The sequence below is a fragment of the Myodes glareolus genome, chromosome 9 (genome assembly GCF_982192425.1).
Source record: "Myodes glareolus chromosome 9, mMyoGla1.1, whole genome shotgun sequence".
NCBI lineage: Eukaryota > Metazoa > Chordata > Mammalia > Rodentia > Cricetidae > Myodes > Myodes glareolus.
This window is the reverse complement of record NC_142034.1, coordinates 21,369,463-21,393,479: the sequence shown is the minus strand read 5'-3', so window position 1 is coordinate 21,393,479 and position 24,017 is coordinate 21,369,463. Positions and strand designations below refer to the sequence as shown.

Here is a 24,017-nt window from a genome sequence, read left to right as displayed (position 1 = left end):
GCCTCCAGAGAGGAGTCCGGAACCTTTCTGCTGTGCCATCTACCCGGACGTGCCGACGCGGAGACCGGAAGCCCCTTGTCGGTTCCGGGTTTTCTGGGCTACTACGATGGCGATGAGTTTCGAGTGGCCGTGGCAGTACCGCTTCCCGCCCTTCTTTACGTGAGGCTCAGACCCCGAGAGACCCCGTGCACCTCTCTCCCCTCCCTAGGGTCCAGGGCCCAGCCCAGATGATTCACTTGGGGTTCCGGGGGAGACAGGAGCCTCCGGCCGCCTTCCGTCCAGCCAGCCCCTCACTTTCTCCCTAATGGTGCTGCTTTCGCCCTCTCACGCTCTCTAATTCTGCGTCCCACTCCCTTCACCCGGCAGGTTACAGCCGAACGTGGACACTCGGCAGAAGCAGCTGGCCGCCTGGTGCTCTCTGGTTCTGTCCTTCTGCCGCTTGCACAAACAGTCCAGCATGACGGTGATGGAAGCCCAGGAGAGCCCGCTCTTCAACAACGTCAAGCTACAGCGTATCCTCCCTCAGGCTCTTGCATAGCCCCCACACACGCACTCCCACGCTTCTCTACATGTCCAGACGGCAGCTCCCCGCTTTAGGCAGGTTTCTGCTTAAACTGGACTTGGGAGAAAACTGAGATACATGGCAATCATTTTACACGCACCCTCCCAAGCAGTGCCAGCCCCTTACCCTAGCGTTAATAAGTTCTGGGTCTTACAATCTGGGCCCTTAAGTCAAGTTCCAAGCTTTACAACCTGGACTGTTTTAAACAATTTGAATCTCCTCTCCGTGAGATTCAAACACCTAAACCACCTTTAATAATTTCCTATGCTTTACTCCACCTCTCTCAGGAAGTGAGGGTCATTTATTTTTGCTGACTGATTCATAGGTAAAATATGTGAAGAAAAGGACAGAGAACGAAGGGAATGGGGAATGGTAACACCCTTTATTTTCTAAAACTCTTGGGGTTTTTGTTTGCTTTTTTTTTCTTTCTTTCTTTCTTTCTTTCTTTTTTTTTTTTTTTTTTTTTTGAGACCCAGCCCATTCTTGTATATTGGCGATTCTTGTATCCATTTCATAAGAGCTGGTATTGCAAGCCTGTACAACCACACTCTGCCAGTTCTTGGGAGTGTCTATTTACCTTTCCAGAATATTCAGAAAATGCTAACTTGTATCTTCTTCAAAAATTACATGTATGTATAGCAGGAAAAGGAAGGGACTAGATTATATTCATCATGGGCCCCTGCTCTGAAGATTTTTATTTAAGCCAGTTCACACATAGGCTATCCCCTTAACCCTAAACCAGGGAAACTTCCTGTGGAGTCAATCCAGATTGTATTAGAGGAGCTAAGAAAGAAAGGTAGGTTCAATTCCTCAGATACCTGTGTTCTTCCTTGGGTTTTCTTGAGGGTAGAGCAGGGCATCTCTTTTCCTCTTAATGACTTTTTTTTTCCTCTCCTCTAGCTTGAAGCCCCAAGTATTCTGAGATGGCCCAATTCTTTTCCCCCATTAGTAGCCAAAATTAAGATCCCTCTATGGCCTAAGCCTGAAGAGAGATGGACTAAGGAGAATAGGATGTTTTATACATAAGAATAGTAAAGTAAATATTGACTCTCTTATTCTGAAAGCAGAGTCTCTTCCACACTGCCCTATATTGGTGTTTGCCTCTCTGTCCCTTTTTTTAGAGCATGATGCTTTCATAAGTATCTGTTTTACAGGGAACCTCGAGTGGTTGGATAAGAATAAGTCTAGCTTCCTGATCATGTGGCGGAGGCCAGAAGAATGGGGGAAACTCATTTATCAATGGGTGAGGCCACCCTGCTAAGCACTAAGCAATGACCCATGGCAAAGAAGAATTGTTGCCTGTGCCCAGCCGATAGCTGGCGTTTTTTAGATCCAAACTTGGCAGAGTGGGAGTGGGCAAAAATGGAAGCACGGGCCTTTCTGGCAACCATCCTTCAGTGATTCAATGTCTCTCCTGCACAGAATCTCCCTTTCTTTGCCTGCAGGAGGCCAGAGGCTACATGAGGCCATGTTTGGAGAATGTAGTACTGGGAACCATGAGTGCTATTGTTGGCTGGAGCCTCTGGCCACAGGAGATAAATGGGGAAAGGAAGGGAGAGGGGGGGAAAAAAAGACCTGGGTTCCCTCTCCCACTGTGCCTTCACGGTGTCACTCCCATGAATGAGACCTTCTGAACCAGTGTGGGTGTGAGGACAGCATACTCTGTCCCTTGGATTCCACATTACCACCATTCCCAAACACTCCCAAGAGAGAAGGAGGGGAGGAAGCACCAACAACCTAAATATAACAAACACACACCACCCATTCCTGAGCAGAAAACAACCAGAATGAGAGGTCACTTTTGAGACACGTGAACAGCTGTGGTTTAGTGGTTCCAAATGTGTGTACACACAGACAAATATAGCACCTGTAGAGCTAATGGGTTTAGGGCCCTGCAGAGGTGACAGTCCTGATCTGCGAGTAGGCACCATTCCTGGAGGGAAAAGGTAGAGCTGACATTTACCTTCTCCCAGATTTGCGGGCCTTGCTCAGCCCTCATTGTTTGTGCTCTCAGGTTTCCAAGAGCGGCCAGAACAACTCTGTGTTTACCCTGTATGAACTGACCAGTGGGGAAGACACAGAGGATGAAGGTAATTCCATTTTCATCTTCCAGGTCTCTGATCAGAACCCTCTTCTCTCCAGTATTGATTTAATGCATCTTCAGACTCACCATTTCTCTGTCTCTGAATTCCATAACGCAAAGTTCTGTGGGTTTTGTTGTTGTTTGTTTTTTGAGATTTATTTTTAGCTGGGTAGTGTTGGCGCATGCCTTTAATCCCAGCCCTCAGGAGGCAGAGGCAGGTGGATCTTTGATTTTGAGTCCAGTCAGATCTACAGAGCAAGTTCCAGGACCCCCAGGGCTCCACAGAGAAACCCTGTCTCAAAAAAAAACAAAACAAAAAAACAAAAAGAAAGAAAGAAAGAAAAATAGAAAGAAAAAAAGTTTATTTTTATGTTATGCACATGAGCGTTTGCCTAAACATATGTATATGCACCACATACATGCCTGGTGCCCATGGGGGCCAGAAGAGGTCATTGGATGGATCCCCTAAAACTGTTGTGAGCAGGGGGCTGGAGAGATGGCTCAGAGGTTAAGAGCACTGCCTGCTCTTCCAAAGGTCCTGAGTTCAATTCCCAGCAACCACATGGTGGCTCACAACCATCTGTAATGAGGTCTGGTGCCCTCTTCTGGCCTTCGGGCATACATGCAGGCAGAATATTGTATACATAATAAATAAATAAATAAATATTTAAAAAAAAAAAAAAAACTGTTGTGAGCAGTCACATAGGTGCTAGGAACCAAATCCATTACCTCCACAAGAGCAGCAAGTATTCTTAACCACTGAGCCATTTCTCCAGCGCAGTTCAAAACTTCTTAACTCTCATCTAAACATTCCATACCACTTCAGTTTGCAAACAAACAAACTTTTATTGCTGTGGATGTTTGTGTATTTTTAGAAGATTTCTCAGGGCTGTGTTAAGAATTGTTGCTGAAAAAGCCAGCGAGGAACCAGCGTGGGGGATTAAACTTGGGATTTCATTTCTTGCTGACTCAAGCTCTCTTTCACCCTTCCTTCTCATAGAAGGCTCAAGATTTGTGGGTGTCAGCTGAAGGGATCGGGCCAACACCCCCAGCCCCACCCCCTGCCCATTTAAAATTGAGTTTGTGCCAGTTAAGGATTTGTATGGCCTTTGATTTTTACATAGGGAAAAGACCTTCGTAGCTTTTTTTTTTCCTGTGACTCTTTATTCTGATCCTCAGGATCACCAAAAGTTTGAGTCTTTGCCAGGGTAGGGGGTAGGTGTTCTGCCAGGTTGTGAGTGTTCCAGCAGACTTTACACTGCTTGGCTGTCTCCCCTCCCTGCAGGCCTCTGCGTGCTGTTCCCACCTTCACCCCCGTCACCCCGTGAGTTCAGCACTGCAGCCTGCCCAGCCCACCACTCAGCCTGTACAAAGCTAGAAGCTTCCACAGAATGCTCACTCCTTGACTGGAGCTGGGCTCCCTGGGGTGGGGGATGAGGTGAGCAAGCCTGTCAGGGCTTGTCTGCTGCCTCTCACATCTTGACAGTACTTCCCATAGCTCTGGATACTCCTCTGGCCCTTGACTCCCTTTCATCTAGGAAAGGACAGATTTTGGCTGTGATCTTTAGCAGTCTCCTAGCTAGGGGTGCCAGCTATACTTCCATGTGTTAAGGCAGATCTCCTGGTTTGTATAGATGTTTGGATGGGGGTCACTGTCCAGTGCATGGGCCCTGACCTAGTTCAGATTATCAGGGTTACTTGTATCCTAAAGGCAAAATGTGTCCATGGTACGCTAGATATTTGATAACAGCAAAGGGAAAGAGGGCTCTGGAGGTAGAACTAAGAAGGGTGAACTAAGCCTGCTTCATTTCATGCTGTCCAGGCTGCTTTCCACTCTTCACTCCCAGTGAATGCCCAGGAAGTGAGTGACAGCTGCAGTGGTACAGATAGCACACGAATAGAATACCCTGGCTTTGGAGTTTTCAGCTTCTAGCTCAGCCATCGAAAGAACTGAGTGTCCTGACTGACCATCTCTTCCTCTCTAGAGTTCCATGGGCTGGATGAGGCGACCCTCCTTCGCGCTCTGCAGGCCCTACAGCAGGAGCACAAGGCTGAGATTATCACTGTCAGTGATGGCCGAGGAGTCAAGTTCTTCTAGCAGAGACCTGTCTCCCTCCACTTCTTACCTCCCACCTTTCCAGGGCTTTCAAAAGGAGACAGACCAAGTGTCCCACAGACTGGATCACTCACTCCACCAGACTCAAAGGGCTCAAGTCCTGAAAGCTCGGACTTAGGGATATTTCCCACATAATCCATTCTACCTACCCCTGGGACAGGGTGAGCCCACGGTGCCAGGGAGAAAGGATGTTTCTTGCCCTACCTCCTTTCCCATCCTAGACTGTCTCTGGGCCAGGGTCTATAAACCTGACACTTTACATGTGTTCTCACACATAAGTACACACCTATATGCGCCTGCACACGCTTCTTTCTCCTCCCTCCTCCCACTCCTTTAGCTGCTATTGCCTCCTTTCTCAGGCTGGTGCTGGATCCTTCTTAGGGGATGGGGGAAGCCCTGGCTGCAGGCAGCCTTCCAGGCAATACAAGATAGGAAGCCCCAGAAGGGGCCTGGCAGTGAAAGGCGGGCCCACTCTGATTTAAGATATTAAAATCTCTACTCCCACTGCCTGCCTGTTACTACTGCTGGAATAGGACTGCAGAAGGCGGAGCTGGTTCCACCTGATTGAGTCCCAGCCAAGGAGAGAGAAGAATCCCTTGGCCTTTGTACAAGAGGAGGGCCTCTGGGTTTGGGGTCTCCAGTGAGTCCCTGGTTTTCCATGTGCTGGGTGGGTTGTGTGGAGGAGTGCTGTTGGAACATAGCTTGGGGACAGACTGCTCTCTAAATTGGAGTCACTTAATTGCTCTCCCATGGAAGTCCTGAACTATTCTGAAGCCCCTCCCTCCATCCATCTGGTCTGGGTGGGGTAGTTGTGGCCAAGGGGAGTTGTGGGGGGGGGGGGGGTAAACCGGATGTGAACTTTGGTTTATTGAAGACTTTGGCAAACAGAAGGGGAGGAAGGAGAGCCCACAGCAAAAACAGCCTTTCTGGCCAGGGCCAGACTCAGGCCAAAGTAGGGTGGAGCTGATGGGTGTCCAGCTCTTGGTTGGGGGTGGTGGCACTTGTCCTGGAGTACACACACCCATCTGTGGGGACAGGGGGGGTCCAGCTGAGTCAGAAAAACCTTACCTTTCCAACACCGATGTTAGGCCTGGGGCTACTCCTGATTAGGGCTGGGTAGTGCTTGCAGCCTTATCAGGGGCAAGCAGGCTAGTGGTGCCCCTCCCCAGCTACCCTCCTCCCCACGGAGGCATTGGAGCCACCGTCACTTTTCATCTCCTGTTCCAGTGTCCTCCAACTCCCCCACCCCAAACATGTTTGCGCTCTCCTTGTGCGGGAGCACACCCACCGCTTCCTCCCACTCATTCAGCTCTTTGCTGGAGAGAAGGGTTGAAGGCGGGGACTCTGGAGCGCTAGGCGGGCGGCCGGGGGGCTAAGCGGCGGGCGGCAGAGGTGAGGGAAGCACCCCAGCTCCACGCGGTGCAACGCGCCAGGCTCACAAGGGGGTGGCCCTAGGGGTGAGGACCGGTCTCGGCTGGGGCGGGTCGTGGGGCGGAGCTGGGGGCGGGTCGCCAGGACGGCCGGCCGGGGGCTGGGGCCCCAGCCGCTCAGCCGGAGCGCTGCGCACCCAGCAGGTCCGCCTGTCAGGCCGCCGCCTCCAGTCGCCTGGCTTTTCGCCCTGCGGTGCCCGGCCCTTCCCCATGCTAGCACCTCGGACTACGGAAAACGGGGTCCCCATGTCCCAAACCGAGGCTGACTTGGCTCTGCGGCCGCCGCCGGCTCTCACCTCCTCGGGGCCAACCCGCTTGGGGCCACCTCCTCGGCGAGTGCGCCGCTTCTCTGGGAAGGCTGAGCCCCGACCCCGCTCTTCACGACCGAACCGCCGCAGCTCAGTCGATTTGGGACTGCTGAGCTCCTGGTCTCAACCAGTGTCACTCCTTCCGGAACCCCCCGATCCTCCGGACCCCGCTGGCCACACGAAGAGCCCACCTCCTAGCGCCAAAGAAACCTCCGAGGGCACATGGACCGGGGCAGCCCTGGTGAAGGCTGCAGACTCGGCAAGTCCTGAGCTCACGATACCTTCGGGAGGTCTCGGGTCCCGGGAACCACCGAGACTTCTTGATGCTGCAGCCCGGGAGCGGCGGCGGGAGCAGGAAGAGAAAGAGGACACAGAGACCCAGGCTGTGGCAACGTCTCCAGACGGCCGATACCTCAAGTTTGACATTGAGATTGGAAGAGGCTCCTTCAAGACGGTGTATCGAGGGCTAGACACCGACACCACGGTAGAGGTGGCCTGGTGTGAACTGCAGGTGTGGCTGGGCGCCCCCCCCCCTCTGTGGTACCTCGGGATGGGGCCCTTTGGAGGTCGCAGGTTGGGAAAACGGGAGGACATCATCAAGGGAAGGATCTTTTTTTTTTTTTTCTTATCAGATGTCCAGGCACTCTTGCTCTCCTTGCCGGCATGATCTCATGGACTGACTCTGGGTGGGTTCAGGAGAAACTGAGGCAGGTGGTATATGGTGGCTCCCAATGAGCCAATGAGCATAGCTAGCTTCACTTTCAAGCCTCTCTACAAATCTGAGTGTTGGGAAACTGAGTAGGGAGGGAGGCAGACCCTCCAGTCTCCTGCCCTGGGCACCACTGCCCCATCCTCTCTTTTTCCTCTAAGTCTTGAGAGACTTTCTGCTGTGACCCTGGTCCTCTTGCTCCTCCTCCTTCCTCTTTACAAACTTAAGTGACTGGGATGTGGGAGGCCTGGAGTTGAGGCCAAAGCCCTCTCCACCTCCAAAAAGATTTAGGGTAGTTATGGCAGAAGGGGGCTCCCCAGGTCCCTTCCGAAGCAGTCAGCCTTACAGACTTCTCAGCAACTTCAAGGAGCAGGGACAGGACACTCTAGTTGAAGCTGGAGTCCAGTCCGGTTTCACACCCCTCTACATACCTGGGTTCTCCCTTTCCATTGCCAAAAGAGCTGAGCTCTAACAAGTTTTGGACTTCGGGAGGATGCAGATTTTTAGCACTTTCTTCCTCGCCCGTTGCTCCCAGTGTGAGTGGTCCCAGAAACTTAAGATTCAGATTAGGGAACAAAAAAAAGGAGGAGGGGTCCTTCCACTTTGGCTCTGGCACAGGACTCTCTGCTAGTGCCTGCTAGTGCCGCGCCCCAGGCTTTAAGCCAGGCCAGGAGAATCGGCCAGACTCAGGGGAGGGGGAGGGATGGAGAGAGAGAAAGGAGGGGTGGGGCACCCCCAGCCATGGGGGGCGGTCTCCTGGCCCTGGTCCTGGATCTTTTCTTTCTTGGTACTTTCAACTACCTCTTTCTAGAGCCTCCAGTTCCTAGGTTTTAGGGCCAACCTCTTTCCGGCCCCAGTTCCCGGCCCGTGGTCTGCCTGCTGCCTACCGGCTGCCAGCCCCAGGGCACAAGCCCCCCCCCCCCCCACTTCCACAGTCGGCTCTGGAGGCCACAAAGGCGCTATTGAGCACCCGGCTCCCAGACCTGTGCATAAAGACGCTTGTGTCCAGCGGGGGGTCCGGAGTGCTGCCCCAGGCCCAGGATGGGTGTGTTCTTGGAGCAATAAGAAGAGACCAACCAAAAGTCGGGGTCTGCTGCCCTTCAGGCTAGCGAGCTCACCAATCGTACCCTGGCCATATGATCCTGCCCTCATCCCTCCCACCCCCCAAGCTCTGCCCCAGTTACCCCGTGCTCTTCTTCCTGGGGTTCTGGGTCTGATGTGACCCCGATCGTCCCATCCCACAGACTCGGAAACTATCTCGAGCGGAACGGCAGCGATTCTCCGAGGAGGTTGAGATGCTTAAGGGGCTACAGCACCCCAACATCGTCCGCTTCTATGACTCGTGGAAGTCGGTGCTGAGGGGCCAGGTTTGCATCGTACTGGTCACTGAACTCATGACCTCCGGCACGCTCAAGACGTGAGCTCTGGCCTGGGTGGGAGGGGGAGGATGGGACGTCACTCCGAGGCCCTGGGAACTTCTCCCAATCACGACAGTGTCCTCCCAGCACACCAGTCAAAAATGTCTATATCTTTGTTGTGCTTAACAGCGGTGTCTCTTAGGTCTTTGCTTAATATCTTCCCTCTGGGTTTTCACTGCTCATCTTTGCCCTCCCTACCTACTGATGTCTTCCCCCCCCCAAACACATACACAACAGCACCCCTAAAGGGCCTTTCCCGGTATGCCCACCCCTCATTATCCCATCTTCCTGCAACCTAGAGGAAATCTGACCCTTTGACTGCCTCCTCAAACCTCTTCAAGATTTCCTACTGCCCTGGGGTAAAGTCCACAAAGTCCCTAAAATAACACTCTCATTTCTAGCTTAAGACAGACAAGGCCAGTTCTCAGTGACTTCTCCCACCCTGCCTGTCACTCCTGTGGCCCTTCAGCCCGGAAAATCTCCATCTCTTCCCATTTTCACCCTTGAACTTAATGCTCCTCCTTCAAGGCAAAAGTTATTTCCTCAGTGAAATCCTCCCCCGTGCTTGGGACAGTTAGTCATTCCTTCCTGCTCCCACAGCACCTTCTTTGGCGGTCACCCTATCTCCGAATTTACCGTCAGCCGTTTTGTAACCTATTTACCGAACTCATTGACTCAGTTTCTTTTTGGGCCCGACGGACCTGATTTAAAAGAATGCTGGCAGGGAAGGCGGAGGTGGTGGCAAGGGTAGGATGAGAGGAAAATTTCCAGTCCAGGAATCGATATCCCCACGGCGACCATGGTTATGCGCCCTCTCCCAGGTACCTGAGGCGGTTCCGCGAAATGAAGCCCCGAGTCCTTCAGCGCTGGAGTCGCCAAATCTTGAGGGGACTTCATTTCCTACATTCTCGAGTGCCCCCCATCCTGCACCGAGATCTCAAGTGTGACAACGTTTTCATTACCGGCCCTTCAGGCTCGGTCAAAATCGGAGATCTTGGACTGGCCACGCTCAAGCGCGCCTCCTTTGCCAAGAGCGTCATCGGTGCGTCTCTCCAGCAGGGCCTTTGTCATTGCTAGCTCCCCCACATCAGAAAAGAGCTCCAACGGGGCTTTGGAGAGCTCCCGAACTAGGGCAACCCGTTCTTCCTGCCCCCCAGAACACACTTTGGGCAAGAGTTGGTCACCAGAACTCCCGGGGTTGCCCTTGGGCTACTTAGCCCATGATATACCCGAATGGAGGGAGGGGACCAAGAGGAAGGCCTGACCGTTTCTGTGGGTCCAACAGGGACCCCGGAATTTATGGCCCCCGAGATGTATGAGGAAAAGTACGACGAGGCGGTGGACGTGTACGCCTTTGGCATGTGCATGCTGGAGATGGCTACATCGGAGTATCCCTACTCTGAGTGCCAGAACGCAGCACAAATCTACCGCAAGGTCACGTCGGTGAGAAGGACGGGGTTCGGGAAGAAGGGATCCCCAGAGGCCCTCCCACTCTCCTGCCCTCTAACTAGCCTGTGTGTAGCAGGTACCCTTTATCTTAATAAAAACAGGCCAGACAGAAAGATGCCCCAGTGAAGCGGAAATGTGTTGTATGCACGTAAGCCCCTCACACAAGCTAGTAAGAATATGTGCAATCCTAAGAGTTCACATCTAGTCTCGGCAGATCTTCCTAGTTGTCCCACCAGGTGAGCCAGGCAAATGTTCTGCTCTGCGCTTTACAAATGAGAAAACAACCAACCGGGAAGTCTTAGGCGAGGTCACACCAGCAATATGTGGAGGGAATGGATTTGAAATATGTGGAGTCTCTCAGTACCAGCACCCTTCCCCCACCCGAGCCTTGGAGACTGCCTGCTTTGCACACTTCCAGAGAGCTGGCTCGCAGGCGACCCAAGGCCTCATGCAACTCTTCTCGCAGGGCACAAAGCCCAACAGCTTCTACAAGGTGAAGATGCCGGAGGTGAAGGAGATCATTGAAGGCTGCATCCGCACGGATAAGAATGAGAGGTGGGGTCCCGGGCCAGAGAGGGCATGGAGACGAAGCTCGGGTAGCAGCAGGCTCCGCTCCTCACTTCTCCACGGTCCCCAGGTTCACCATTCAGGATCTCCTGGCCCACGCGTTCTTCCGCGAGGAACGAGGTGTGCACGTGGAGCTGGCAGAAGAGGATGACGGCGAGAAGCCGGGTCTCAAACTCTGGCTGCGCATGGAGGATGCGCGGCGCGGGGGGCGCCCACGGGACAACCAGGCCATCGAGTTCCTGTTCCAGCTTGGCCGGGACGCTGCTGAGGAGGTGGCTCAGGAGATGGTGAGGAGATAGGTCCTGCTTTGATTGAGCCTGTAAAGGGCTCAGCCAATCTGTCACCAGTCAATAGGAGGGCCAGGGTGGGCCACTAGAGGGGCGAGAGGAGATTCCCACCGAGAGGAGCATCTCCTACAGGGGTCTTCCTGCCTCTCCTGCCCTAATTCACCTGCACACACTAGGGTTTTTTTCCAGAACCAACCGTGGATCCTTAACCTCGCTTCTTTGTTTCTTGCAGATTCATTTATCATGGAATGTCCTTCTTGGCAATTTATCTATTTATTTTTCCCTCTCCACCTTCTTTGTCATCTCCCCCACTCCCAATGCTTAGCACCATCAATTCCAGGAAGGTCACTCCTCTGGAGTTAAAAGTTGAATGCTTCTTTCCATATCAGTGGGGCCTCTACACAGCCTCAGCCGTGGGCTTTGTTTTATACCTGAGTGCATTTACCATCTCTCTCCTCTGCTAGACTAGAAACTATCCGTGACCAGACAACACTTATTGATTTTTTTTTTCTAATCCCTTACTGTTTGGCAGGTGGTAGGTCCTCCTTAACAATCACACGTGACTCAAAGCACTTTCATGTGAGCCTGTTTGGAAGGCAATTTTATCCCAACTTATCGATGAAGGAATGCAAGCTCAGAGAGACTGTCTTGTCTGGAGTCCCAAGTAAACAAATGACAAAGCAGGATTTAAGTTCAAGCCATTCAGATTTGGTCAGGTGGCCCTGCTGCTCTTCTTCTACTCCACCTGCAAAACTCACAGCTAAACTGAAAGGGAAGGACAGGGGCACAGGGGCGGGGAGGAGCAGACACTGGTGGAAGAGAAAGCAGGTGCGGGCATAGGCAATGCCAGGGCAGAGCTTTAAAAGCTTGTTCAGGAGAGCCTGAATGGGAGAAGGGGCGAGAATATAGGGTTCTCAATAGAGAAATGGCAGTAGCAAGGGCAAGGGTCATCTGTGCTGGGTCAAGAACCTGAGACTATCCTGACATAGTGGTGTATATTATTATTTTTTCTTTTTCCTTTTCTTTAAAAATATATTTATTGTGTACACAGTGTTCTGTCTGCATTTTTCCTGCACACCAGAAGAGGACGTCAGATCTCATTACAGATGGTCGTGAGCCACCATGTGGTTGCTGGGAGTTGAACTCAGGACCTCTGGAAGGGCAGCCTGTGCTCTTAACCTCTGAGCTGTCCCTCCAGCCCCTGTGGCGCAAATTATTGACCCCAGCACTCAGGAGGCAAAAGTAGATGAGTCTCTGAGCCCAGCATGGTTTATATTGTGAGGCTAGGGATACACAGTGAGACCCCATCTCTAATAATAATAACTTGAGATTGAAATGTGGCAGAAGTGCAGTTGCCAAAGCACTGCCCAGCTTGACTATAGATGCAATCTTTTTAAAAAGTTACATCTTGTAGCTGGGCCGTGGTGGTGCACGCCTTTAATCCTAGCACTTGGGAGGCAGAGACAGGCAGATCTCTGTGAGTTTGAGGTCAACCTGGTCTACAAGAGCTAGTTCCAGAACTGCTAGGGCTGTTTCAAAGAGAAACCCTGTCTTGAAAAGATTTTTTTTTAAAAAAAAAAAGTTACATCTTATTTGTGTGTGTCTGTGTGTATGTATGTGGGTGCCCATGTGCCACAGCATACAAGCAGAGGTCAAAGGACAGCTTGTGGGAATCACTTCTCTCCTTCCATCATTCTGACTCAGGCTGTCAGGCTTGGCAGTGTGCACCTTTATACACAAAGCCAGCCTGCCTGCCCTCAAGATCAAATCTTGATCTATTACCTGCAAGGTGTGTGTGTGTGTGTGTGTGTGTGTGTGTGTGTGCTGTATTACTTTTCTGTGTGGGTGTGCATGTATGCGTATGCATGCTTTGATATAGATGCTGGGGGTTGGAATGCAGGCCTTCATGATCACTATCATCTCTAAAACAACAGCAGCAACGTTTATTCCCCAATGTTATGGAGAAGGCTTAACGAGGATGAGTTTTCAGGTAACAGATATGGTACTTAGTCAATAAATAGCTCCTTCCTCATTCCTAGAGGCCTCAAAAGGTGTCCTAATTGATCCTCTCCCCCTCCTTCCTCCCTCTCTCCTCTCTCTCTCTCTCTCTGAATGTACAGAAGTGTATGTGCATATGTGTGAAGGCCATAAGCCAATTTAAAGGTGTCCTGATGGATCCATCCTCTCTGTCTGTCTGTCTCTGTCTCTCTGCATGTACAGATGTGTATGTGCATATGTGTAGAAGCCAGAAGTTAACTTTGGGTGTCACGCCTCAGAAACCAGCAACCTTGTTTTTTGAGACAGAGTCTCTTACTGGGACCTGGGGCCTGCGAATTAGGCTAGACTGGGTGGCCAGCAAGCTCCTGTCTCTGCCTCCCCGGCACTGAGATTACAAGCATGCCTGCCTGACCCTTTACGTGAGCACTGGGGATCAGACTTCTGTCATACTTGTGCAGTAGGCATTTTACTAACTTGGGTAGCTCCCCAGTTCCTGGTGAGTCTTTGAGAGGGGGAAATCTGGAGCTGTCTCCCTTTCTATCCCCGACTCCAGGTAGCCTTGGGCTTAGTTTGCGAAGCTGACTACCAGCCAGTGGCCCGTGCAGTCCGGGAACGGGTTGCTGCCATTCAGCGGAAGCGGGAGAAGCTTCGAAAAGCTAGGGAGTTGAAGGTTCTTCCACAGGAGTCAGGACCTCCTCCAGCAACTGTGTCCATGGCTCCTGGTGCCACCAGTGCCTTCCCCCCGGAGCCCGAGGAACCAGAGGCTGACCAGCACCAATCCTTCCTCTTCCGCCATGCTAGCTACTCATCTACCACCTGTAAGTGACCCCAGCTTGGAGTTCTAGGTCCCAGAAGTCCAACCCAGAAATGCTGTCACTTATCCAGCCTGCAAACTCTAGCTGTGAACCTTCCCTTAGGGACAAATACTCCCACAATTCCCTCCGGGCTCCAGGCTCCTCTTTGACAGGCAGGTCCCCTCCTCTACCACCACAGTCCTTTATTGTTATTATTGTTGTTTGATCCACTCCCTCCCCTGCCAGCTGATTGCGAGACTGATGGCTACCTCAGCTCCTCCGGCTTCCTGGATGCCTCAGACCCTGCCCTTCAGCCCCCCGTGGGGGTGCCATCCAGCCCCGCTGAGTCCCATCTCTGCTTGCCCTCGGTGAGAGGGGGGGGGTCCCTCGGGAACCTTCCAGTGATCATGACCTATCCCTTTCTCTTGAATCCCAACCCCCTACCTGTTCCCTTGTTCCTGAAATACACTCTTCCTGCCCTTATCTTCTCCAATTCTGTTTCCCTAGTATTCTTCCCCCCCCATCCCTGGCTCCATTTCCCTGGGTCACCACAATCACCATCAACAGCTATTATCTCCTGATCTCACGAAGTGTATCCTCTTTCAGGGTTTCGCCTTGTCCATTCCACGCTCTGGCCCTGGCAGTGACTTTTCTCCTGGGGATAGGTATGTTCAGTTTTAAGTTGGGGTACCAGAGTGAGACACAGAAAGTTCTGGGTCCCCACTGTCCACTTAAACACTTCTATCTTCTTTCCCCTGCCCAGCTGTGCCTCAGATGCAGCATCAGGCCTCAGTGACGTGGGAGAAGGGGGGCAGACGAGGAAACCTCCAGTGAAGAGCCTTCGTCGGAGACCCCGATCCCGGCTGCGGGTCACTAGTGTACGACAAGCATAGGAGCTGGAGAACAGCCTACAGAACCCGGGGGAACTGCCAGGGAGGCAGGGGAGGTGGACCAGAAAAGCAGAGCTGCAGCGTATGACTGGTGCCCACGAGGCATCTAGTCTGGCTTCAATGCCAGACTCTGGGGGTAGAATCTGCTCTCAGTGTCCATTCTGGCCCACGCGCTTTGGCTAGAGGAGGGTGGGAGGGCATGATTAAGGCAGAAGCATTGATTTCTTTCCTTCTGCTTTGAATCTAAAGGTCTCAGACCAGAATGACAGAGTTGTGGAGTGCCAGCTACAGACCCACAACAGCAAGATGGTGACCTTCCGATTTGATCTGGATGGGGACAGCCCGGAGGAGATTGCAGCGGCCATGGTGAGAGGGAGAGACAGGGCAGATTTGGCTATAAGCATTTCCCTCCTGGCGGCCACTGGTGCTGACACACCCTGGTCCCACGGTCGGCTTGAACACGTTGAGATCATTAAGGACTGGGTAGACACGACTGGTGTGTGCACGTGATCCTGCTAGAGGCATCATACTGCAACTGGAAGTAAAGCATGGACGGGAGCAGGAAGGAATGGGATTGACCTGTGTCCTAGTGAATGAGTGGGAACGGCAGGGAAGGATGAGAAGGGCTTGCCGGGCTGGAGGCACAGCGTGAGCACCGGATAACATTAGTGCAGTAGTACTGAGTGTTGGGGGGGGGGGGCGCACGTACTGTGGAAACCACTGTCACAGGAGAAAAGGGGTCCTACAGTAAATCCCGGGAAGTGGGATTCAGATCATGAGTGTATCCGAAGGCCAGCTCTGCAGTGTACACCTGATATCTTGAGCACTTAGGAAGTGGAAACAGGAAAATCAAGGGTTCAAGGCCGACACAGGCTACACAAGACCTTATAAAGCAAAGAAAGTTAGGCAGAGAGAAACACGACTAGAATGGCTTTGTTTGTTTTAAGATTTATTTATTTATGTATACGAGTGCTTTATTTGTATGTATGCCGACATGATAGAGGAGGGCATCAGCTCTCATTATAGATGGTTGTGAGTCACCACGTTGTTGCTGGAAATTGAACTCCGGACCTCAGGATGAGCAGGCAGTGGTCTTAACCAATGAGCCATCTGTCTAGCCCTGAGAATGGGTTTTAAGTAGATCATTCTGCTGTGAGATGTGGGAGGGTTTTAGGAATAAGGAATCTGGTTGGGAGGTGGACATAAGAAGCCAGACGGGAATGGAGGTGAAATGGAATGTGGAGGAGAAGAAAGGGTAGATCTAAGGGTTGCTTCAGGAAAATTGCTGTGTAATCCAGAACGTTCTTGACGTAGTACAGTGTGGGTAGTGGATGTCCAATAAATATTTGCTGAGTTGATATGCTAGGGAGTTAAGGAGAAGAGATATCAAGGGCAACCTGTATCAGAGGAACAAAGAGGAGCAGACTACTCAATGAGAGAAGTTGGGAATGAAAGCAGGGTTTCTTAAGGGTCATGATGATCTTGAGCAACAGCTGAGTCAAGGTCCTCCGTGGCAACAGGATATGGTCAGGAAGAGCTAAAGAGAGATGGGTTTAGGAGTCCTCAGTCCAGTGCTGAGGGTGAAAATGGATCTGCAAGTGAGAGACATGGAAGCTTCTAGACTGTGTCTCTTGCAAACATCCTGTTCGAGAATGAGAAGTGGGGACATGCTACTGAAGGACAGCAAGGTGGAACCAAAGAAGTAGGAGGATTCTAGTGAAGGCAGAGTTCCAAGCAGGTGGCACGGGGAGACTCCTGAGCAAGACCACACCGGCTCTTGTTAGGGGTCTCAGTGGTACACAGTCTCAGCAGAGTGGGGTGGCCTATGTCAGCCACTGAGATGGTGGAGAAAACATCTGGCTTTGGGAATCCTTCACAAAGCACCTCCTCCTTGAGTCCCTTCACCTAGTCGCCAGAGCAAAGACATCTAAGGCTTGTCCTCTTCCGTCAAGCCACATGACCCTTCCAGAGCCTTTATCAAGCCACACACGTTTCTGAACAGTTCTGGAAGAGGCCGGGTGCCTTCCTATCTCTGTTTCTATCTATCCAGGGTTCTGTAGGTCTGAAAACCTTTCCCCATGGTTCCCACGTGCACTCAGAATCCACACAATCCAAGTGACCCGCCCCTGGATCCAGGATTCATTTTCTTTTCTCTCCTCACTAGTTCATGTCTCTGCAGCAGAGTCTGAGACTTGGATCAAATCTTGCTGCTTTTCATCATCATCATCTTCATCATCATCGGCAGCAGCAGCAGCAGCAGTTATCTGTGATCCTAAACTCAGGAAGCATGGCCATAAAAACCATAGTTCACCCAGCTGCATCAGAGTCCTGTCCTCAGGATGTGCTCTGCTTTTTTTTTTTTTTTTTTGGTTTTATGAGACAGGGTTTCACTGTAGTTTTTTTAGAGCCTGTTCTGGAACTAACTTTTGTAGACCAGGCTGGCCTCCTCGAACTCACGGAGATCCGCCTGCCTCTGCCTCTGGAGTGCTGGGATTAAAGGTGTGCACCGCTGCCACCTTTAATGGGGCTTGCTTTTCATGCCTCAAGGCTGTGTCCTTGGCATCAGCTGTGCTCCCTTCTCTTCTGATGCCAGGGTGCAGTAGAAGAATGACTAGCCTAGCAGTGGGTCTCAACCCTCCTCCTACTGAGACCCTATAATACATAAACATATATAATATCATAATAATAAATATAATACCATAAGATTATTTCATTGCTACTTCATAACTGTAATTTTGCTACTGTTATGAATCATAATGTAAAAAAAATCTGACATGTGACCCCAAAGGGGTTGAGACCCAGACTGAGAACTGCCTAGTCATTAGGCTTTTATGTAACACCTGCGTTCAAGTTTCATGTGTTGAAGTTTGGTGAACTTGGCCAGGTTTCTCTTCTATTCCCTCCCCTTCCTCCTCTTCCCTTCCTTCTCCTTCCTTCTTGTGGTGCTGGAGATCAGACCCAGGGTCTTGTGGCAAGTGCAGTATCAGAGCCGCACCCCTCGATTCTTGGGCAGGTTTCTGAGCCTCAACTCTCCATCGATTACTATTTGTTTCTCAAAGATGTGATCTAATATGGTGATGCATGGAGGTGGCCACAGACCCTCAGTGAAGGGTGGCTTTTCTTACTCCACATTTGTAAGGTTTAGCATCAAACACTTCCTGTGTAACACTATCCCCAGTTCTCCCAACCTGAGGTTGGATGACCCGTTCCTTTACTGGAGCAGCACTGGGGAAGACCAATTACAGAGACTTTTTATTACGTTTATTTAATTGTATGTGGAGGTCAAAAGGCAACCTGTGAGAGTCATTTTTCTCCTTTCACGTGTGGTCATGTGACTGAGCTCATATAGTCAGGCTTCATGACAAGCAACTTTACCCATCTCGATGCCCCAATTACAGGTTACTAGCACTTTTTAAACTGTGGGTTTTTGCTGTTGTTGGTGGTGTTTTTTGGGTGATATTGAGACAGGGTCACACTGTGTAGTTCTGGCTGTCCTGGAACTCACTCTGTAGACCAGGCTGGCCTCAAACTCACAGAGATCAGCTTGACTCTGCCCCCTGAGTGCTGGGATTAAAGGTGTGTTACATCATGCCTGACTAAACTGCGGTTTAAAAAAGAAAAAAAAATCCAGACACACTGTAAGTGGGGTATAGTGGCATGTTCTTGTAGTCCCCTCAGGAAGCTGAAGCTGAGGTGGGAAGATTGCCACAAGTTTGAAGCCACTCTGGACAATGTAGCAAGACCCCCACCTGCCCCGTCTCCAAACAGCAACAAAGCGCCAAACCAACTAACCAAATACAATGTAAGAGACTAAACCACAACATAAAATTTACTACCATAACCACTTGGAAGCATGTGTTCAGTAGTACAGTACCCACATTGTTGTGAACCTGATTTCCAGACCTTGCAGGTCTGAAATGCTTGCTAACGATCCTCCCACCTCCAGAAAGACCAAAAAAAAAAAAAAGGAATTTTTAGCCATACTCACTACCAGCAAGGCGCTCAAGTGCTCTCCCCACCCCAGGACGACTTGCAGCCTGCTGTGTAGTGATGTGGGCTGGAAGACTACGATGTTCCATGCTTCCCCTACTCAATAGTGTTTCCCACAATGTGTGGTAGACAGTAGGTACGCGATGGCTGTGGAGTGGAAAGCGACATTTACCGTTGACCACCTTGTTTCCCTTAACCTTGCCATGCGTGACTGGGGCCCTGTGTGATGTACTTTATAATCTTTCTATGAATGCAGAAATTGTGTCCAAAAGCATGCAGCTGTGCAAAGAACTTAGGCTCTGGCTTTCAGTGTACCTGGCTTCAAATAGCGTGACTTTGAGCCGACTGAACTTTTTAAAAAATATCTCATTTATTTATTTAAGGTGCATTGGTATTTTGTCTGCATGTATGTCTGTGTGAGGGTGTCAGATCCTCTGGGACTGGAGTTACACTTGCTAGGAATGGAACCCGGGTCCTCTAGGAAGAGCAACCGTGCTCTTAACCACTGAGCCATCTCTCCAGGCCCAGGCCAGCTGGACTTAACCTGAGCATTAGTTATCTTCACTGCACAGGGAGGATATTAATAGACCGTAGCAGGCTGCTGGTGTTATATGTGACGATACATGGAAAGCGTTGGTGCACACAGCACACACATCCTAGGCACGTCAGTTCCTGGACCACATTCCTCCTGGACCGCAAGTGCCTGGCGCACAACACATACCCAGGAAATGATGCAGTGGTATCAACTGTTGGGTTTAAACATTGGAAGCAGGGAAGCAACGGTGAGATAACAGCCTCCTCCCATCCCGTAACCCCTGCCAGGTGTACAATGAGTTCATTCTGCCCTCGGAGCGAGATGGATTCCTGAGCAGGATCCGAGAGATTATCCAGCGAGTGGAGACCCTGCTGAAGAGAGATCCTGGTCCTCCGGAGACTGCTGAACATGCCCTGAGCCCTCAGGTCAGGCCTCCGGACATCCCCAGCAGGAACAGACTCTGCCCTCAGCAGTCTGCTTGGATTAACTTCTCTTAATCTTGAGGACTTTACAACTGGCTCTTAACTCTGAGAGTCTGATGAAAGCTACAGACTCTTGTTCTAGAAAACAGTGAACAGACACTTTTAGCTTATCTTGAAATAAGCGCAGACTCGCAGACAGAAATTGCAAGAACTATAGAACCCATTCCTAGATGCCCTTTACCCGGATTTCCTGGTTAAGACTAGCTTTGACTAGCTTTCTCATTCTTCCTCTGTATTCTAAGTTATGTTCCTTTGAACCGCTCGAGAATAGTTTGGCAGATCTCATGCCTCTTTACCTCCAAATATTTCAGCCATATGCTTTTGAATCCCAAGAGGCTTGTGTCCGGATTCCTAGAGGCTCATGGGTCCTATCTTAAGAATCCCAGCCTGCAACTTTCCATCTGAGACTCAGCTTTCCCCACAGTGACTGAAGGCCCCCTTTCTCCCTCAGGCAGAGCCAGCAGCACCGCCTGCCCTCCCAGGCCCACCAAATGGTAGGTTCTATGTTCTGTTCCTGTTCATCACAACCCTTGGGTTGACCTTGTGGAGGGCACAGGGCACAGGGGTCTGAAATCTCAACCCTTCCTTTTCAGCAGAGCCCCAGAGAAGCATCTCCCCAGAACAGAGGAGCTGGGCAGCCTTCTCTACCTCTCCATCTTCTCCTGGAACCCCCATGTCCCCTGGAACCCCATTTTCCCTTGGGACGCCCCCTGTCTTCCCATGCCCCATCTTTCCAATCCCTTCACCCTCATGCCATCCCTGCCCATTCTCCCAGGTCTCTTCAAATCCCTGTCCGCAGACCCCCAGCTCCCCACCTCCACCCTTTGCCAGTGCTCCTCACTTCCCACTCCCATCCTCTCACCTCCCTGTGAGTGCCCTCCCCACTAGCTCTTCTCACCCATTCCCTCCTAGTTGTTCCCAAGTTACTCTTAGCCCCTCTTCTTTTCCTGCCTGCCCCTCTCCTCCCCCCCTCCCCGCTACCACAGCAGGCCCCCTCCTCTCTCTGGCTAGTGCCTTCTCTCTGGCTGTGATGACTGTGGCCCAGTCCCTGTTGTCCCCTTCCCCTGGGCTTCTTTCTCAGTCTCCTCCAGGTCCCTTGCCTAGCCTGCCCCTTCCCCTTGCTTCTTGTGGCCAGGAGAGCCTTTTACCCCAAATGGCTGAGACACAGAGTGAGGTGAGTAGGGGTTGGAGAGGGATAATGGGGGGAGGGGAGGATCCGTTCTGGATCCTTTCCTTTCTCATGGCACCACACTTTGTAGGCTTCCCAAAACGCTGCTCAGCCACTACTGGGCGAAGCTAGACTGGCACCCATCTCTGAAGGTGAGGCCCCTAATCCCTGACCTTCCCCTGCCTGTTACCCCCAACACATTTATGTCTGGCTAATTTCTTCTGTCCTCCTCACTTTCCACCTTATCCCCCTGCAGAGGGGAAGCCCCAGCTTGTTGGGCGGTTCCAAGTGACTTCATCCAAGGAACCAGCAGAGCTGCCCCTGCAGCCAGCACCCCCAACTCTCTCCAGTTCCCTAAAGCTTCCAACCCCTCAGCTGACCTCGGAGAGCTCAGACACAGAGGACAGTGCCGCCGGAGGACCAGAGACCAGGGAGGCCCTGGCAGAGAGTGACCGTGCAGCCGAGGGCCTAGGGGTGGCGATCGAAGAGGAAGGGAATGACGGGGCCCGGACTGGGGGAAGTTCCCCACTCTTGAGTCATCCCAGCCCAGTGTGGATGAACTACTCCTACAGCAGCCTGTGTCTGAGCAGCGAGGAGTCAGAGAGCAGCGGGGAGGATGAGGAGTTCTGGGCTGAGCTGCAGACTCTTCGGCAGAAGTGAGTCTGGGGAAGATGGAGGAACTAGAGGTAAACCTGGGAGCACAAAGTATGTGACTAGCCATTTCCTGCCCTTGGTGCATCCTCAGACACTTATCGGAAGTGGAGGCACTGCAGACCCTACAGAAGAAAGAAATCGAGGACTTGTACAGCCGGCTGGGGAAGCAGCCCCCACCTGGTATCGTAGCCCCAGCTGCTATGCTGTCCAGCCGCCAGCGCCGCCTCTCCAAGGGCAGCTTCCCCACCTCCCGCCGCAACAGCCTGCAGCGCTCTGACCTCCCTGGCCCTGGTGAGATGGCAGCCACCCAGCTTTCATCTTTCCCTTGAGACTCCTTCCCAACACGATCTTTTGGGCCCTGGTGGTCTATTCTTGGTTCTGGGGGACCAATCCCCGCTCTTCGCTGCCCCTTCCTTCACTTAGAGCTCTCCCTCCCTGCTCCCAGGCATCATGCGAAGGAACTCCCTGAGTGGCAGCAGCACCGGCTCCCAGGAGCAGCGGGCAAGCAAGGGGGTGACATTCGCCGGGGATGTTGGCAGGATGGTGAGGGCGGGCCCAAAGGAGGGCGAGCCCAGGGAATGGTGACTGGCAGCAGCTTTGCCTTCCCCCACCTTTGGGTGTTTCCTCAGCATTTTTCTTTTCCCCTCCAGTGAATTCAGAACAGAAGTCCTATGTCTCCCCAACACCAGGGCCCACCGTGGCTCTCAGAATCTGATGCTTTTGTGACCAACTGAACTCAGCACAGAACAGCCCAGCACTGAGGGTGTAGAAGGCCTGGGGGCATGGAAAGTGCGATTGTGTTATCCTGAAGAGAGTCAAACAATGTGGGGGCTCTGCTGTGTGGAAATGTCACTTCTGTCCCTACCCCACCTTCGTCTTTGCTCCTCCCCAGGCAAGGGCTAACCACTAAGCAATCCCACTCAAGTCCAGATGCTTCTAGAAGGCCAGCTTCCAGCTGGGAGTGTAGCAGGTGTGCTCACACCTCCAAAGTGAACAGCAATCAATAAAAATACTGGGAAGGATTGTGGGTCTTTATCTGTCATGTCTTAGGAGCAGGGGGAAAAACGGGTGAGGATCTAGAAGCCATTCTCCTCTCACAATGCAAGGCAGGATGGACGCTGCCCAGTTTTCTGGCTTTTTGCCATCAGGTCATGAGGAAACTCCATGACCAGTGATCCACCTGGCCAAGCTATGACCCTCTCCAGACTCCACCCTAGACCTGTATAGGCAGGTACCAGCGAATGTCAAAAGAATGAAGGTGCTTGTCTCTTGTCCTTCATATACCCATGCAGCGACGAGAAAAGGCTGTGAAGGCTCAGAGCAAAAAAGTGACCTTCCTCTCCCTAAGACCTGGTTCAGTCTCAAACAGCCCAGTAATCTCTCCCTTAAATCAGGTGGAAAGATCTGCTGGAAAAAGTAATTCTAGTTAAACATTTACCGCTCCCTGGGGCTGTGCCACCCCCGTAGTTACTGCCAGGGCAGTTACTGCTAGGGCGCTTTCCAGCATGAAGTGCCATGTGTCCCTCGGCCCCCAAACACTAGCTTTGCCTTCAGGAGAGATGACTCATTTTATTTCTCTTCACTTGACCCCATCTTTCCCACTGAAGGTTCCAACTCTGCAGATACACCACACCCTCCCTCTTAATAGTTGGGCCCCTGGGAGGTGAAGGGGTAAACCACAAAGTTTGAGGAAAGGCAAGGTCGCATACCTCTCGAACAAGGAAATCAGAAGGTTCAGTAACTGTACAAACTGCATGTGAAATGAGCAACCCCCCCCTCTGGCAGTGGCCAAACGCACAGTCTCTGGCTTCTTGGGCTCAATCATAGTTCGAAGTTAGTTAAGCCAGTGATGCTGTGAGATCGCCAGGCATTATTTAAGGGGTACAGGAGCTCCGGCAGTTTGAAGACGGTCCGTACAGTTAGGGTCCCGATGCTCTCTCCCTCTCCAGAGCTCGGGCTCGGGCAGCTTTGGCCTCATCTTCCAGCTCATCAAGGAAACGCTCCTGAGCCACTGAATAGAAGGTATAACCATCTGGCGGGGTGGGTTCAGGAAACCAAAAGCATATGGGCATTTCTTTCTTCAACCACCCTCGTTATCACCCCAAATTAATGATTGTGAACTGCCACCCTTTTTCCCCTTTTGAACCCTTAACTGAATTGCTATCATTAAACCACTAAGAGCAGCGTAGATATAGTAAGATTATGTATTAACCCCATTTTTACCACACATTAAAGGCTACACGTCTCGTTCCCTTTTCCCTAACCTCGTAAGTGGTATAGTCAGAACGGATACAAATAGCTAAGACCACGGCTCCGATGCCCAGGCCGGTCACAATGTTCCGGGTCCGCCGCTGTGGCAGTGTTTTCTGCCACTGGGAAAGTTGCACCTGACGCATAAACTGCACTTGCGCTGGGGTCAATTTATCCCGCGACGGGTCGATGCGCTGAGCGAATGGGGCATTTCCATCCTTAGCATCCAAAGGGTCACCAGCTCCAGGCGCCGCCATGTTGCTGCTCCGCCCTAAGCCGCCCAGCCCGGAACTCGCCGGGAATAGTTGGCTTTGGTCGACGCAAGGG

The 24,017-nt window shown here is 51.7% G+C and overlaps 3 protein-coding genes across 10 annotated transcripts; 2 read left to right on the top strand and 1 right to left on the bottom strand.

The window, feature by feature from the left end:
- On the top strand, nucleotides 1-5,265 carry Vps25 (vacuolar protein sorting 25 homolog). Its single transcript, XM_087909967.1, has 6 exons — nucleotides 1-159; nucleotides 367-512; nucleotides 1,305-1,358; nucleotides 1,717-1,805; nucleotides 2,577-2,652; nucleotides 4,631-5,265. Exons 1-6 carry the CDS (start codon nucleotides 107-109, stop codon nucleotides 4,741-4,743), a joined length of 531 nt encoding a protein of 176 aa, XP_087766093.1. The 5' UTR covers nucleotides 1-106; the 3' UTR covers nucleotides 4,744-5,265.
- A 1,018-nt stretch (nucleotides 5,266-6,283) lies between these two features.
- Nucleotides 6,284-22,463, top strand: Wnk4 (WNK lysine deficient protein kinase 4). 8 transcript variants are annotated; one of them, XM_087909966.1, is made up of 19 exons: nucleotides 6,285-7,010; nucleotides 8,453-8,625; nucleotides 9,448-9,668; nucleotides 9,912-10,069; nucleotides 10,542-10,630; nucleotides 10,713-10,929; nucleotides 13,481-13,745; nucleotides 13,968-14,089; nucleotides 14,328-14,386; nucleotides 14,485-14,599; nucleotides 14,861-14,977; nucleotides 19,424-19,561; nucleotides 20,070-20,112; nucleotides 20,212-20,792; nucleotides 20,878-20,938; nucleotides 21,043-21,442; nucleotides 21,532-21,731; nucleotides 21,886-21,941; nucleotides 22,091-22,463. In XM_087909966.1, the coding sequence occupies exons 1-19, from the start codon at nucleotides 6,402-6,404 to the stop codon at nucleotides 22,091-22,093; spliced, it is 3,627 nt and encodes a 1,208-aa protein (XP_087766092.1). In that variant the 5' UTR covers nucleotides 6,285-6,401; the 3' UTR covers nucleotides 22,094-22,463. The 8 variants fall into 8 exon arrangements, with proteins under 8 accessions (XP_087766086.1, XP_087766092.1, XP_087766088.1 ...); XM_087909962.1 differs by having other exon boundaries at nucleotides 21,864-21,941; XM_087909961.1 differs by having other exon boundaries at nucleotides 21,864-21,983.
- A 526-nt stretch (nucleotides 22,464-22,989) lies between these two features.
- Nucleotides 22,990-23,991, bottom strand: Coa3 (cytochrome c oxidase assembly factor 3). Its single transcript, XM_048445716.3, has 2 exons — nucleotides 23,734-23,991; nucleotides 22,990-23,472 (listed from the first exon to the last, which is right to left on the bottom strand). Exons 1-2 carry the CDS (start codon nucleotides 23,945-23,947, stop codon nucleotides 23,360-23,362), a joined length of 327 nt encoding a protein of 108 aa, XP_048301673.1. The 5' UTR covers nucleotides 23,948-23,991; the 3' UTR covers nucleotides 22,990-23,359.
- Between the last annotated feature and the right edge of the window lie 26 nt (nucleotides 23,992-24,017).

Excerpts from the sequence above, each read along its gene's own strand:
- Vps25 (XM_087909967.1), top strand. The coding sequence starts at position 107 with ATGGCGATGAGTTTCGAGTGGCCGTGGCAGTACCGCTTCCCGCCCTTC. Across the intron at positions 513-1,304 it reads CAACAACGTCAAGCTACAGC|GGAAACTTCCTGTGGAGTCA; the intron begins GTATCCTCCCTC and ends ACCCTAAACCAG. Across the intron at positions 2,653-4,630 it reads GGAAGACACAGAGGATGAAG|AGTTCCATGGGCTGGATGAG; the intron begins GTAATTCCATTT and ends CTTCCTCTCTAG.
- Wnk4 (XM_087909959.1), top strand. The coding sequence starts at position 6,402 with ATGCTAGCACCTCGGACTACGGAAAACGGGGTCCCCATGTCCCAAACC. Across the intron at positions 14,600-14,860 it reads CCCGGCTGCGGGTCACTAGT|GTCTCAGACCAGAATGACAG; the intron begins GTACGACAAGCA and ends TTGAATCTAAAG. Across the intron at positions 19,562-20,069 it reads AACATGCCCTGAGCCCTCAG|GCAGAGCCAGCAGCACCGCC; the intron begins GTCAGGCCTCCG and ends TTTCTCCCTCAG.
- Coa3 (XM_048445716.3), bottom strand. The coding sequence starts at position 23,947 with ATGGCGGCGCCTGGAGCTGGTGACCCTTTGGATGCTAAGGATGGAAAT. Across the intron at positions 23,473-23,733 it reads AGCCGTGGTCTTAGCTATTT|ATGGTTATACCTTCTATTCA; the intron begins GTATCCGTTCTG and ends CCACCCCGCCAG.